This window comes from Fringilla coelebs (assembly GCF_963513975.1).
Source record: "Fringilla coelebs genome assembly, chromosome: 9".
In the NCBI taxonomy this organism is placed as follows: domain Eukaryota; kingdom Metazoa; phylum Chordata; class Aves; order Passeriformes; family Fringillidae; genus Fringilla; species Fringilla coelebs.
Genome location: NC_140067.1, coordinates 8,512,309 through 8,527,133, shown reverse-complemented (window position 1 = coordinate 8,527,133; position 14,825 = coordinate 8,512,309). Strand labels below are relative to the sequence as shown.

General features: G+C 49.2%; 1 protein-coding gene across 2 annotated transcripts; it reads right to left on the bottom strand.

Moving 5' to 3' along the window:
- Positions 1-632: 632 nt before the first annotated feature.
- Positions 633-14,825, bottom strand: MOB3C (MOB kinase activator 3C; the record flags this gene model as incomplete). 2 transcript variants are annotated; one of them, XR_014616381.1, is made up of 4 exons in its annotated part: positions 633-1,520; positions 1,660-1,749; positions 4,933-5,135; positions 14,408-14,825. XR_014616381.1 is itself a non-coding variant. In XM_084211359.1 (3 exons), 3 exons carry the CDS (start codon positions 14,823-14,825, stop codon positions 1,720-1,722), a joined length of 651 nt encoding a protein of 216 aa, XP_084067485.1. In that variant the 3' UTR covers positions 633-1,719. The 2 variants fall into 2 exon arrangements, 1 of the variants encoding a protein (XP_084067485.1); XM_084211359.1 differs by having other exon boundaries at positions 633-1,749.

Sequence of the window (14,825 nt, the reverse complement as noted above, 5' to 3'; positions counted from 1 at the left end):
GGGGGAGGATGCTGGCCAGCAGCACTGGCCTCTGTTAAGCCACTCTCTGAGAGGCAAGCTGAGGTCTCAGCGTGGCATTGAGATCCATCAGTGCTGCAGCTCTCAGGGAAAAACCACTGTGCAAGTGATCCTTGTTCATTAGGCCTGTTTAATACAGATGGATCAGGGAAGAATGAAGTACAGCAGGCTTATTAATGTTTCTTTAATTAGTAACAGAACAAATATGTTTGGACTTTGATTATTTTACACAGAGAATGTTGGAATGATGCATCAGGTGGTTTTGTGTCCATTTTGCTCTGTTTTATTACTATGTAAAAATATACATCTGGTACACAAGATTAAAAAATATTTTCACAACAAAATAAGTGCTTTGAGCACTAAAAATTCACTTGTGCACTTTAATGTTGGCCTAAATATTTACATTTTCTAGCCACATCCCCTCCCTACCCCAAAATTGGGCAAATCCCAGACTATAAATATTATCTGTGTCAGATATAAAAAACTTTCCCAGAAAAAGAACAGGGAACACAAACATAATTCTGTGGCTCAGACGAATTGATTTTCACTCCCCCAAAACAATAAAAAAGGAAAAATAGAAATATTTTTGTCAAAATGAAAATGGCACAGGAAACACAACACTAATTATCAGACACGGCAAGCAGAAGGGAAGGAAATTTTGAGACAAGATACCTTTCAGGGGAGTAATGGCACAGACCAGAAAGCAATAGTATGCTTGCAGATGGTCAAAAAGGTTTAAGAATCACAGAATATTGGGTTGGAAGGGGACCTTGAGAACAGAGGAGAGGAGATATCTCTTATGAGTCCTTCACCTGCTGTAAGGTTGGGTTATGGAAAATCAGCAGTTTCTACAACCAGCATTTGCCCATCTTGAGCCAAGACAACACCTCAGGAAATGCTGACATGTTGAAAATGTTGTTTTCTGGCAAGAGTCCCTTTTCACCAGTTTTTGAGACATTCTCAGGTAGTGTGTGCTGATCACACTAAATTGTGGCCTAGTTCACCTCCTTGGTCATGGGGCAACTTGCCATTACTCCAAGCAGTATTAGATGCATCTTAGAACATCATCAAGTCCCCTCTTCCAAATGTGAAAAATCCCTTGAAGGGAAAAATGGTCCCTTTGGTAAAGCATGAATTAGGGCAGAAGGAGACATTCACAGCTCATGGTTAAAAACAGCACATCAACAACTAACCACGTGAAGGCAGTGGGATGAAATGCCACCAGCTTTGCAGGGCTGATCTCAGGTGTAACCACAAACCCACTGCCTGTGGGAAAGGTCACAACTGGTAGCCAAGGTCACACCTGCTCACAGGACAGGAATTGATAAGGAAATATCTGGAGATCAATATAGCTGAGGACAAAACAAGAGGGAAGGTCGCTGAAAATTTGATGTCAGATTGAGTCTTAGAAATCAGAGTGTGCAAAAGTAAACCAGACTTGCCTCATTCTTCAGTGAGTCAGTAGCTTTCCAAAACAGGAACCATACAACAGAGATTGGTATCTATTAAAAGAAGAAAAATCTGTCCAGAGGTTCTTGGAAAACTTAGGATTCAGCCCTGGCCTGAAGAGGCACTTCTGAAGTGTTCATAGGTCAGTGAGCTGGAATGCCCAGAGCAAGTCCTAGGGAAGAGGTCTCCCACCTGGGTGTCTGGTCCCATCAGACTCTGAGTGAGCCAGCTGAGTTGGTCTGCCAGAAGATTTCAGTGGCAAATTCGTTCTGTCATTTCTTTCTGCATTGAAGGGGGAGAGAAAAGAAAGAAACAGTAAGTGCAAAAGACAGCTTGGAGTAGTGTGACGTGTCAGGCAGTTTGGGAGGTGTCCAAAACCAACCCAGGGAAGCAACCGTGGGAGTCCTGGGGAGCCTTCTTCTGTTTCCCACGACAGCCCTCCTGGGAACTCAGCTGCCTCAGCAGCTCCATCCTGACACTCTCCTCTGTCTCTGTGGCACAAGGTTATTTTGGCTGTGCCCAAGCCTTGAGAGCAGTCCAAGGAAAGAGCTTTGGCTGAGATATTGAAAGATGAAGGTACTGCTCCTCTGCTCAGTTGCAGAGCAGCCAGACAAGGTGATGACACTTTCAGAGCGCTCTTTGCAGCCTTAGGAGATGGGACACGGAGCAGCTCCCTGCTGTCACTCCAGGAGCTGACCACAGCTGTCCCAGAGGACCTGTGGTTTCAGCAAGGGATCCCACAGTCACACTGCAATGCAAATGAGTGCTAATAACAGGGCCACAGGAAACCTCCAGCTCTGTTTAGGATTACAGACTTTTCTTTAGCCAGAATGGCATCATGCCAGCCACACTGGGAAGGTATCCAGCTTTCAGCTGGTGGAAGACTGCATTTGTCCTTGCCCTGAAAAGCTCAACTAGCATCTTGTAAATCCTGTAGTGAGAAAAGCATGATTTTGGCTCATCAGGTTCGTGGCTTGTGAATCTGTGTGCTCACAGGTCCCCTTGTGCACCCCAGAGGAAGGTTTGCACATTAAAAGGTACTCCCAAAATAGATTGGAAGTAGGACTGATCCATGGAGAAGGAAGAATGCAACTCTGAAAAAAGGGGAACTAAGAAAGGACGATGACCCTTGAGTAACCCCACGAAAGGCTCTTTAGTTATATATCCAAGGGAGACAGAAGCAGCAAACTCTGATTTTCAGTGCTGAGAACTTTGTTTTTCAGATCCCTCAGGGACAGTGGCAAAGAGAGGATCTTCCTGTAGGAGTAACATACAAAATCACTTGAGTGCAGAACCTGGCCATCAAATGAAAAAGTTGGTGCTGTGCCACAAAACCACATTGCAAAGAGGAAATATTTGCAAACATCTTGGAAGGAAAAGAAGAGGGTGAGAGGATTGTGCACGTCCTCTTGCAACAGCATTGCACCCACCCCACTAGCACAACACCAGGCACAAAAACAGCCATGAACAGGGAGGACTGCAGTGACCAGTGTGCTGATAAGTCACCAGTGAGCTCCTCAGACCAGCCCCAAATGTCCAAGGCTTTCCTCACACCCAGGAAATCCCCACAGCTCTGCTTTAGTGCATAACCAGTGGACCCTGCCAGTCCTGCAGCCCAGCATCATGAACTGCCCTCATCAAAGAAGCAGGTGCATGGCTTCTCTCTGGCCCCATCTTCCTTGGTTTACTGAGGGAGTGAATCACTGCCTTTTGCTAGTTCTGCCATACAAAGGATCTCATTCTCAGTTCCCAAGATTTGCAGCTCAGAAATCACATCCCACAGAAGCTTGACAAAAGGGAAATTGAAGCAGCAAAGGGAGATTCAGCCAGGGGAAAGCTTAGAAGTCTGTCATGGGATTCATGGGGACTAACTGAATGCAAGGTAAGGACAGCTGTCTGGGCTGATGAGGCAGCCTGGTTGCAGGACATTCTCATACACACCTAAAGCAGCTCAGTGCCTGAGGGAAGGAGGCCCTTCCTCCTCCCTGGTCCTTCCTCTCAACCCTGTGGTTGGCTCTGTTTGAGGCTTGGATGGCAGGCAATGAGACACAGATAGACCAGGGGCAAATGTGTCTCATTTCCTTGTAGTTTGACAGTGGTTGCATCACAGGGAAAGAATCTGTTCACCTGAGATTTATGGAGACCCATCAGTCATCTCATGTTGCATGTGAGTCACTGGCATTGAAAGCCTATTTAGCAAAGTCAGCCTCTGCTTTGGCTGCCAGGTGTTAATTATTTACATTAGCAAGCAGCAGTGCAAGGGGATGACACTACTGTGGACTGTATAGCAAGGCTGAAGAGCTTTGTCATGAGGAACTCTGACAGAGGACAGGCTGATGCTGAGCTGCCATTTTCTGGAGCTGAGGGCCATTGTGATAATATGGGTTACAACTGATTTCTACAAAATAATTGAAGTTGATACTGTTGTCATTCAAGTCTCCCCTAATTAGATCATTACCTCTCCATCCCCCTAAATCATAATTAGAGCAGATAGGCAGAAACTTGACTGAGACAAATGAAAGCAGAGGAGCAAAGTTCTTAGCACTTAGGGGCAGGGGCATCTCCCCCACCTTCAGATCTTAAGCAAGCAGCTGGGGCTCTTCTCAGCTCTTCCTTGGATTATATCCTCTTGGTCTTCCCTGACTCTCTGCTGCTGGATATGGCCTTTTCTGCAACCCAGTCCTTATCACAGCATGCAAACTACTGGGTTTCCTATTAATTCTTTCTTGCGACATGTCCTCCCCAGATCAGGCTACACTCATCCTTGTCTGCAACAAAATTGCTTCTCTTACAAAACCCCACTATGTGCATTTTCTGCTTTATGAGCCCTGGGTTGTCTGGCCTCTGCTTCCCACAAATCCTGCTGTTGTCAAGGGCTCTCACCTTCTGCCTGACTAATTGCTTCCCAAGGGAGGCTGTAGGGAAATGGAGATCTGGTGAGGCCTCTTCAGCATGGCCTTGACAGCTGTTGTCTGAAGCTGTGTGTCCTACCTGGGCTTGCCTTTCCTGCAGCCTCAGTGTAATTCACACTAGGATGTCAAGCAGGGAATGCTAAAAGAAAAACTATGGAGAAGAGACTTTGGCTCAAATCTGACTCCTGAAAGCCACATGGGCACAACTGGCTGGAAACAGTTTGGTGTGCAAATTGCATTAGAGCTACCAAGTCACTATGGGGACAGAACTCTGTGGTGGTCCTAAGGGTACTGAAGTTCAATTCACAGATATGAGAACAGAGGCAAAGGTTAAGAAAGGATCAATGTTTCCTTGGTGCTGCTGGGAATTTCTCTCTCAGAGCACCAAGGCTGATGGTCCCAGGACAGAAAACATGACTGTGTGTCTGAGGTAGGGTGGCCAAAGGAGTCCAGAGAGCGTCAGCACTGCTCGGAGCCCCAACCCAAACCTACCAGTGCTGTGTCCAGCCCACACCACTCACCCTCCACCTCCCCATCCCAGGGCCATTCTTACCAAAGGCTCCAGCTCCCTGTGGTCAATGAGGCTGAACTCCCTGATGAAATAGTAAAAGTGCTTGTAGCAGGTGTTGACGTGAGCCTCAGCACCCATGTTGATGATGCTGTCAAAGTGGTGGATGTAGACATGGACAAAGACACGGAAAAGGCGGGTGAGGATCTTGGTGCAAACTTGCTGGAACTGCTTAGGGAAGGGAACACCTGCAAAGCAGAAGCAAATTGGAAGCCATTTGAACATTAAAAAAAAAACACACCAGCTTTTAAATGTCTCTTTCATGTCTGACAGGCAGTCATAGATGACAAGGAAGGACACCCTTGGGTAATACACTGGGCCAGTGTGCTATTGAGCTCTTCCCATGTATTCCCTCATTGCCCAACTAGCAACTTCACACAGGCATGGGCTCAGTATTTGGAGAGTTGCTGTAGAAGAGAAAAAAGAGTGGGTTTTTTTGAGGAGGCTGCAACTCTCCACATCTGGCTCAATCCAGAGCAATCTGGCAGAAGATCCTTCTGCCCCGTCTCCCTGCCTTTCCCCTACAAGCCTGTGCAGGCATGATGTAAGTCAAATTGTATTTACCCAGGTCCATGAACAAAGCCAAACCACCTGCCACCAGAAAAGATACCTTCCTCTCAACCCAAAAGCATGGCTCGTACTGTTTTCCTTCCTCCTCGCACCCTCAGACATCGCTTCTGATACATCAGCAGAAATGGGTGGAATTTCTACCTTTTTCCTGATCCTTATTTCAATAAAATATCTCATTAAATCAGGAAGAAAACAGCTCATCTAAATGATGTTGGGGTTTTAATTTCATTGTGCCTATATAATCCTGAGATATCCTTATAGAATAGGACCCACCACATCTGGCGCTATTCTTTCAGCTTTGTCCCGCACAGGGACTCAGGGTGGGATATTTCCATCTTTTTCAAAATACACTGCTATCACAATGAAAATCTCAGGGTGTGATACCATCAGTCCCAGCAGCCTTGGGGTAAATCTCTAAAGGAAACATGGCTTTGAAACACTAAACTTTTTTTGGTTTGCTTTTTTTTTTTGTGAGAAGGAGAATGAAACAACTGATATTTGTTTTCCTGAGGCTTCTTCCTCTCCCCAGAGCAATTCAATGCAAATACACAAAGAACAAAATAAAAACCTCCCTTCCCACGGTTATACCAGCCTCCTCCCTTAGCTTCTTATTAATGCAGCACATAACCTCTTGAAAATCCTTCCAAACAAACCCTGCTCAACCATGGCCAGCTCACATATTTTGTGCACAGGAAAGCATCAACAAATCTCTTAGCTAAAGAATTAAAAATGGTAATTTTATCTTTGAATCTTTCTCACCAGCCTTGCTAGGCAATTAAAATTTTTTTTTTTTCCCAAAGGCTCCTGGCAGTTTTGTTTCCCAGCAGCAGTGCTGTGCTTCTCTCCTCTGTGGGTGGCAAACGCAAAGGTTCTGTCCTTCCTTCACGTGTGGAGCCTGTTTTCAATCACCAAGGTTGAGCAGATTTCAGGTTTGGAACTCATATAAGAATATTATTTTTGGTCTAAAGCAGAGTCACCCTGAGTACAGCCCACTCTCCCTTTCCTGCATGCACAGAGTTGGAGCAGAGGGCAGGGCTGAAGCATCTGTGCTTATGCCACATCTGGATGTCTCAGCCACCCCTTGGAGAAGGACACAGATCTTGGCTCAGCATCACACAGAGGTGGTTTTGAGACTGATTTGTGGCCACTAATCTGCATAACCACAAGCACACTGCAGCCCCAGGGCTGCTCCTGCAGCACGGACCTCAGCATGACCTGTTTCACCACCAGCTCTGACAGATCCCATCAGGACTTTTCAGGAAAGGTGCTCACATCTGGCAAAGTACAACCAGGCTGTCCCTATGCCAACACCTTAGAGATGAGACTGCAGATCTGCTTCTGCCCAGCACCCTTGGCTACAGAGCTCTCCTTGCCTGCTGGTCTGACACAGGCAGGGATCAGAGAGCTCTCCAGGCTCCCCTGCAGGCAGAAGGGACACAGTGCTTTGTCAATGGCTCCATTTGAGCTTTCTGCCCTGAGTGAGGATTTGCTGAGCAAACAAAAGCTGGGGACTCAGACATGCCATTAGGGTGGCCCCTGCAGACCAGCTTTGAAGAACTGGTTAATAAACTTTTTTTTTTTAAATAAAGCTCATCACAGCAAATAATTTCTGGTGAATGCACATTTCTGGGCAGTGGCTGGGGAATACACACTGTCCTGGACAGCCTGTCACCTCCCTGGGACCACAAGCAGCTGGGATCTTAGCAAGTGCCCAGAAGCAGGCAGGAAGGCATTTGCTGCCTTCAGTTTGTCACCTGTCCCTGTCACCAACTACCTCCCCAGTCAAAGCAGGCAGTGAGGGAGAAATCCGAGCTGACCATCACTGGGAATTTATTGCCAAACTGCAAAGAGTGATAGTGAAGGAAAGCAGCAACCCTTAACCCAGCCCTGAACTGAGAAGGAAATAAGCTCAGAGAGTGAACAGCAGATCAAACAGATCTGAGGCTCCCAGGGCTGACAGTACCTATGGTGCAGATCCTGCTGTCAGATGGGCCACCGCCAGACATGGCAGATGGTGACAAGTGGCTTTCCACAGCTTTTGTCCTGAGGTTAACCAGGAATTGTCTTGTCTCATACCTCTGTCACCAGCAAGTCCTCATGGTCATGCTGGCAGCTGAGAGACTTAGAAAAGAGACACCTCCAGCTACATTCCAGCTTGTCCAGAAGAGGCTTTTGTAGCAGGGAACAGAGATTTAGCTTAAATCGCAGAATCAAAGAATAGTTTGAGTTACAAAGAATCTTTAAAGGTTAGCTAATTAAAATCTCATGCTCATCAGCAACTATGGGAGTGGTTGAACTCCTAAACCTAATGATATATGGAAAGATAGCATCAGGCTGCTAGGACCTCCAAGCTCATTTCTGGACTACTCAACCACTGTGTTTCACATGAACCAGGAGCATCGGAAGCCCTCCGGAGCTGAGGCTGAGCTGCCCTTCTTTGTGTCCATCACCAGGTGTCAGTGTGCGGCCATCCCCTCCAGGCACGGCCAGGCTGTAGCGGTGGCTGCCTGTCACCAATGGATTTCTGCAGATCCCATGCCAGGACATCCCCCTCACTATGGACGGTCCTTTGGGATGGCTTGGGTCCGACTCTGACTCTTTGTCCCCTCAACACCCTCGCTTGCACACCTGCCGAGGGAGGCACAACAGGGTCCTGCTTCCTGTCCCCGTGCTGCAGCCAGGTCTGTCTCCTGTGCCAGGACCCTCGATACAGGCCAGAGATGCTTGACTGGACCCTGCATCTGGCACAGGGCTCCGTGCCAGCTGATCAAAGCACTTCCCCTCGGGAAGGAAGCAGGGCGGATATCTGACATGCAGATTGCCTCTGCCAGCAGTGATGCCTCGCTGCTGAACTCCAGTGACTTCGAAAGGAACCCACAGTATCCCCAGCAGGCACTGGACATGCTGGTGGGGAGCTGGAGAAACACCCCATCCCCTCAGCCAGAGCTGAAAGAAGAGGCTCTGCAGTAATGGCTGCATCTGAGAGCAGCAGAAGGATCTGCCATAAATGCGGCTTGCCCTGGGTCAGCGCTGATGGTGCAGCGGATGTCCAGCAGACAACACATGTGACATCCTCTCCAGCAAGGGAGGGGACACAGCCAGGGCAGGCTGTGCCTCCTCCCTGCAGCTGGGCACACTCTGCAGCCAGCACGTCCCAGCCAGGGGACGGCCATGGCACAGGGATCTGCAGCCACACCTGCCCCTCCTGCCCTTGCAGGTGCTCAGCCTTACGCTGGGATCGCTGCCGTTCCCACCAGGGCTGTTCCGGCTCCTGGGAGGGGTCACTGCAACAGCGGCTGCGGAACGATGGGGCCCCTTCTCCACATGTGGAGGGGGCAGCTGCTCCCCCCAGGGCTCCCACCTCCCTGCCAGCTGGGCCAGGCTGATCAGCCTCACAGCCAGCACAGAGAGACCAACCAGTGGCCAATGCACCCATTAATGGCATTTGGGAGTGGGGCGCTGGTGGCCCTTGCTTAGGGGACTTGCTCCGTCTCGAAGGCGGCACATCATGGCACAAACCAGGGACAGCAGCAGATGGATGAGACAAAGAGATGAGTCCAGTGGGACAGGCCCTGCATGGCTGGGATGTCCTCTTAGCAGAAATACAGCAGACCAGGGGAAAGTCAGGATGGACCTCCAGGTTTGACAAACCACCCCAACAGGGTGACACTGCTTGGGTATGCTTCACCCTTCCCAGCCCTGCACACCTGCAAGGACCCAAAAATACCATCCTAGTTTACCCCACTGATGGTGGTCTAACTGCCCCAGGGGGACAGCAGAACATCACAAAACCCACCTGGGCTGATTTAAAAGCACTGAAACTACCTTTACATTTAGTTCCCTGGCACTCACCATCCAGCAACCTTGGAGAAAGCAGCAGCAGCCCACAGTCTGGCAGGCAGCAGCCACCCTCTGACTGTTCTTGCATGATGTTTAGTTTAGATATTAGGAAGAATTTCTGCTCCAAGCCGAGGCAAAAGCTGTAAGTACAGCAGGTATAATTTCACTCCAAGCAGAGTGACTCACAGCCCTGAAATGAATTGGCACCTTTAGTTTGTCTTGGACGTTTTGCTTGAAAATCCCAAGATATGATTTAAAGCTCCAAGGAATCTGTTTTCCCCACTCTGTGCTGATTGCTTCAAAACATAAGGAAAGCATGTGTAAAAGGAAATGAAAATGAGAGGTAACAAAGTGGCTGTGCTTAGAGTAAGGGACTGCCAAAGGGTCCTGGATCTTTCCTGCCATCTTCTATCCCCAGCGCTTATGCACCAGCCAATTTAATTTTTTCACGATGAATCAGTACTGGGAAGCTATTTTGCTTCTTGGCAATTATATTTTTTTTTCTCTGCAAATGCAGTAATTCAGTGAACTTTGTGATGAATTGTTGTTGTTATTTCTCAATTTCATTTTGGCCACCGTGGTGTTCAGTGATTCATTTTTCCTAAAAATAAGTGTTTAAAGCCCTGTTTAAAACTAATGGCATGATGGCAGCTGCAAGCTGGTGTGGTATTAATTTTGGAAGAAAAAAAGCAGGGGGAAAAAACCTCAACAAATCATGTAAAAAAGAGCCAGCTGAGAGAACACCAATAATTAGCTGAATTCTGAACATTTTTCTCCTGTTGTTATGGCAAGAAAGTATCGGATAATTTCGCACCAGGTTTTCTCTGGTTTTTATAATTGTTCTGGGACTATGCTTGAATGACAGGCTTGAGTTTTGAAAAGCTTTCCAAGAACTGTTATAAAACCTCCCGTGGCCGGTGCTCTGTCAGCCACAGGCAAATCTGGCGGGGAGCGCGGGGTGTTTCCGGCGCTGGGGCTGCTCCAAACCCTGTGTCTGCACTCATCCACCAGCAGCGAGGCCTCAGCAGCCACGATGGTGCTGGTGGAGCACACCTGACCTCCTGCAAGCAGCAGCCTGATGCTGGGCTGACCAGTGCAGACACAGCCTGGAGCCTGGAGACCCCACCCAGCCATCCTTCTTCCTCAGCACGGCACTGCCCAGCAGCAGCTCCCTGAGACCAGGCACCACAGGGCAGAATGATTACTGGGAGGAGAGCATATTTTCCAGGTGGTTATTTGTTCATGGATGTCCACTCACTGAATAAATCTACTGATATCGTTTTACCAGCTGGTGAAAGTACACCTGTAGAATCATTTATTCTTCTCCCTGCATGGGAAAAATGCTTACTCTCCATTTAAATGTATTTTTCAGGACAGCTATGTTGGTTGGAATAGTGGAAACAAAGCGCTAGCACACACCAAATGATATGGGTTGTCTGGGAAAGCTGCTGCTTCTGCAGATTTATAGCCATCAGGTAGGCAAAGCTCATGCCATGCAGGGATTTGTCTCATCTTAACAGGCTGACAAACAGGTTCCCACTCCAGAGAAAGGATTAGACAGCAGGATGGAGCCCTGCAGGTAGATTTCCCTGGGCATGGGGAAGACAGAGTATCTCTCCCAACCCTTGCTGTGGAATGCAGGGGGCTTGGCAGCCCCCCAAAACCTGTAATAATCTCCACCACAGGGATTTTTTGCTGGTGCCATCCAAGGGCTGCAGTCCTGGTTAGCTCTGCCAGGTCACAAACTGTCTGCTGGTGTCGGGCTCCCTTCCTGCCATGTTGGATGCCAGCTGTCCCTCTGGCCTCACTGCAGAGCTGGCAAGAGCTCTGTATACCACAGCTTGGCTAAACTAAAGGGGTTTGTCACCCTGCTCCCCTCCCACCTCTGACTTGTGCTGGAGGAGCAGATGCTTTAATGTGCAAATCAGCCCAGCTCTGCTCTGGTGGCTGCAGCTGTGACCATTTACCCCAGCCAAGGTGTCCCCTGTGATGCCTAAGGACCCTGTGAGCCCACAAGTCAGTGAACCATCTCTGCCCATTTCTAGCTGAGCCTCTCACCCTGGGGTGAAAGATTTCCCCCCTCTGACCCATGAGATACCTCTCAACTATCAGGAGCCTACCAGCAAGCCCTGTTGAATCATGTGCTGCTTCAGGCTGTGTAGCTCTTGGATGCAGGAGGATGCTGAGGTTAGCCTCCAGCAATGTTTGTGAGTCTGGGGAACACTTGCTGCTTCTAAGAAAAACAAATTTAAAACAAAAAAAGTCTGTTTTGTCTGCGGTCAGGTGGCCTTAGCCAGGGAAATCTTTCTGCTGGGACAGCTTTACTGCACATGGCAAAGAGGGGCCAGGAGGGAGAGCTGAGCACACAGCTCATGAAACACCCTCTGAGACAGTGGGCAGCTGTGCCCAGGAACCTCTCCAGCACAAGCAGGAGAGAAACAAACCTTCAAGCTAAATCCCATTTCTGCTGCTAACATCCAAGAGTCTCACCACAGCTCCAAAGCATGACATTAATAATTTCCCCTCATCACCTCATCAAGCTCCTTTCCCCTCCTTAAAACAGCTCACATCTCCTCTGTGTCCTCTCAGTGCCTTATTCCCCTTGTCCTGGGTCATTTCCCAAGGGCTTGCTCTGTAGGACAGAGGTTAAGCACCTCTCTCTGGTCACCCTGGCCACTGTCCCTGAGCCCCACATCCTGGCCAGCCTGCTCTGTCATCCAGTGCATTTCCCTACAGCCAAACACTCCATCTTCTGAAATGCCAGAGCTGCCAAGCAATTACCAGTGAACAAGGCAGGCCAGTGAAAGGCAGATAATTGGGGACACCCTGATGACAAAGTGCCACCAGCTCCCTCCTCCCCATGCCTCCCCCAACAGCCTTTCATGTGTTTTAGAGTGTAACTTCAGCTTGAGTTCCCTTTCACTTGTGGGAGGCCAAAACCACCAAGACATGCTGACACAGGGCCTGAAGTCATTCAGGGGACACAAGGGTCCCCAGAACAAAAGGGCTTGGAAAAGGGACCCCAGGAACAGCCTTGGAAGAGAAGAAAATGGATTTGACCCATGTTCATTTAGAGTCATCCAGAACTGCCCCCAAACTGAAATGAAAGGAGAAATGGAAACCAGCCATCCCTCCCCACATCACCATGTGCTACAACTCAGAGGGAGAAGTGCCAGAAATGAAGTGAAAACCACCAGGGCCATGACTGTATTTGGCTTTTGTACCTCAGGGAGAGAGAGATGTGGGAGAGCAGAGGATGCTGTAATGTCCCTCCCATGGCTGGCTGCTTTTTGAGGTGTTAATACTCCCTGTACACCTTTACTTCCTAGAGCAGTGTCAAGCAGCATCACATCCCAAATCCTGAAAGGCATGAAATTGGATCAGGACACTCCCTTCTGGCTGGAGGCAAAACACAGTAAATCCACATATGTGCCTCTGCTTTTAATGGCATGCAGATCTTCTCCTTGGGGACAAGCCACCTCAGGAAGAGGAACACCTACCCTGCTCCCTGTGGCTGCTGTCTCACCCCTCAGCAGCAGCAAGTCTGAGCAGCCAGAATGACCAGGGACTTGGCTGTCCCCAGCAGGGCTGGGACTGCTGGCTCAGAGTATCCTGCACTGACTGTCAGCCAGCCACACTTGCAGCCTCCTCCGTTCACTGGAGGGCATGGACACCACTGCCCACGAGGGAAAGATGCCTCGACAGCACAGTGAATGTCCTGGGGAGTCCCAGGGACTGCCTCTCCCACACACCCCAAAGGCATCCTGCCTGTCCTCCAGCATGAGCAGCAGGCACTGTGCTACCCTGCCTGCCCCAGACCACCAGCGAGGGGAAGAAGGCAGCGAGCGCCTGCTCGTCTTCATTTCAGGGACTTGTCCCACCCTAACTCCAGGCAAAGCCAGAAAAGCCAGATCCAGGGTCTGGAGGAGTCACCCCATCCCAAAGCCAAAATAATTTGGCACAACCAGGCTGCAGACACTGCCTGACCTCTTGCTTGCAGAGACCCATGACCCCTCTCAGAATCCAAGGGCCAGAGACTTTCCTTAAAGAGACACACAGCTACATGCACAGCACAGCCAAATGGGGCTACAACAGTGAGTAATGCCAGTAATCCCACACAGACCATTTTCCTCAATGTTTCCCAGCACATTAATGAAAATCTTGACCATAAGCTGCACTGATTTCATAAAGCTCTGTCTGCTTGGCAAACAAAAAAGGTCAAGCAGAATTGCAAAGCTATGCCTTTCCAGCCCCAAGATCCTTAAATCATTTTTTTTACACTCAAGTAGTTTCACGTTCCATCTGAAAAACAACCTCTCCAAGGCATGACCAGAGACTCTGGAAGCCCATCAGCTCCAGCCTTTGAACTCATCTCCCCAAATGACAAAGAGCAGCTAAGTAGCAGCTAATATCAGCCTTGGCAGCTGCTGAGCATTGCAGGTCAGCAGCAGAGGGCTTAGTTTGAAAGCTGTGCTACCTCTGGCAGCTGCTGCAGCAGCTCTTTTTGAACAGGTGTATCATGCACCCTGGGCCTTGGCAGTGACAAGGCCATATCCTGGGGACGTCTCTGCTCAAGCAGTGCCTCAGCTACCTAGCAAAATGTGAGGTATAATCAGGGCTGAGATGGAAAGGGGCTGAGGAGCAAAGCAGCAAGGGCTGGATCTTGGGACCATGAACCTATGTGGAAAACCAGAAACTGAGTTGATTAGCTGGGAGAAAAGCAGGGATGTGATGACCTCTAACCAGCTCTGCAGCTCAGCCTCTTGAGGAAAGGCAAGGAAGCTAATGACCTACCAGCCTTCATTTCTCACAAACACAGAATAAGTTCAAGCACAGAAAAGGAGAACATTGTGTTCCACATCCCCTAGTAGTAGGATGAGAAATCCCAAACTCAGTTTGGAGCAAAAGGGTGTAACGCTGAGAAACACCTGGAAAGGGAAATGCCACAGTACTTCAAATCACAAAGTTCAACACCAACCCTGAGGTGCAGCTTGGGAATCTGCACCGGTTACAAGCCCAGCTTTCCTGCAGGGAACCAGAGCCCACTCACCTATCCTGGTGGGGAAGACATCCTCATTGTTAATGAGCATCTCGATCCAGTCCATCAGCATGCACATGTACTGTGGGGCCGACAGCTTGGTCGGCTTCTTGTACTTGCTGTCATCCTGCCACCTGTACTCGTACTTGAGCCCGCCGGACATGATGGGGCAGCTCCTCTCGGTGCAGTACTCCGACATGGTGCCGTAGATGAGGTTGATGCGGTTGAAGAAATCCACCACGTGCACGGCGATCCAGTCATTGATGCTCTCGCCAGGAGGCAGCTGCACCACTGCCTTCAGGTCCAGCCCGGACTTGAGGGAGGCCTGGGCTTTCTTGTAGAGCTCAAAGCGCTGCGTGCCCGGCTCAAACTTCTTTCGGGGACGGAACGTTTTGTCTTTGTTGAAGACTTGCTTGAGACACAGGGCCAT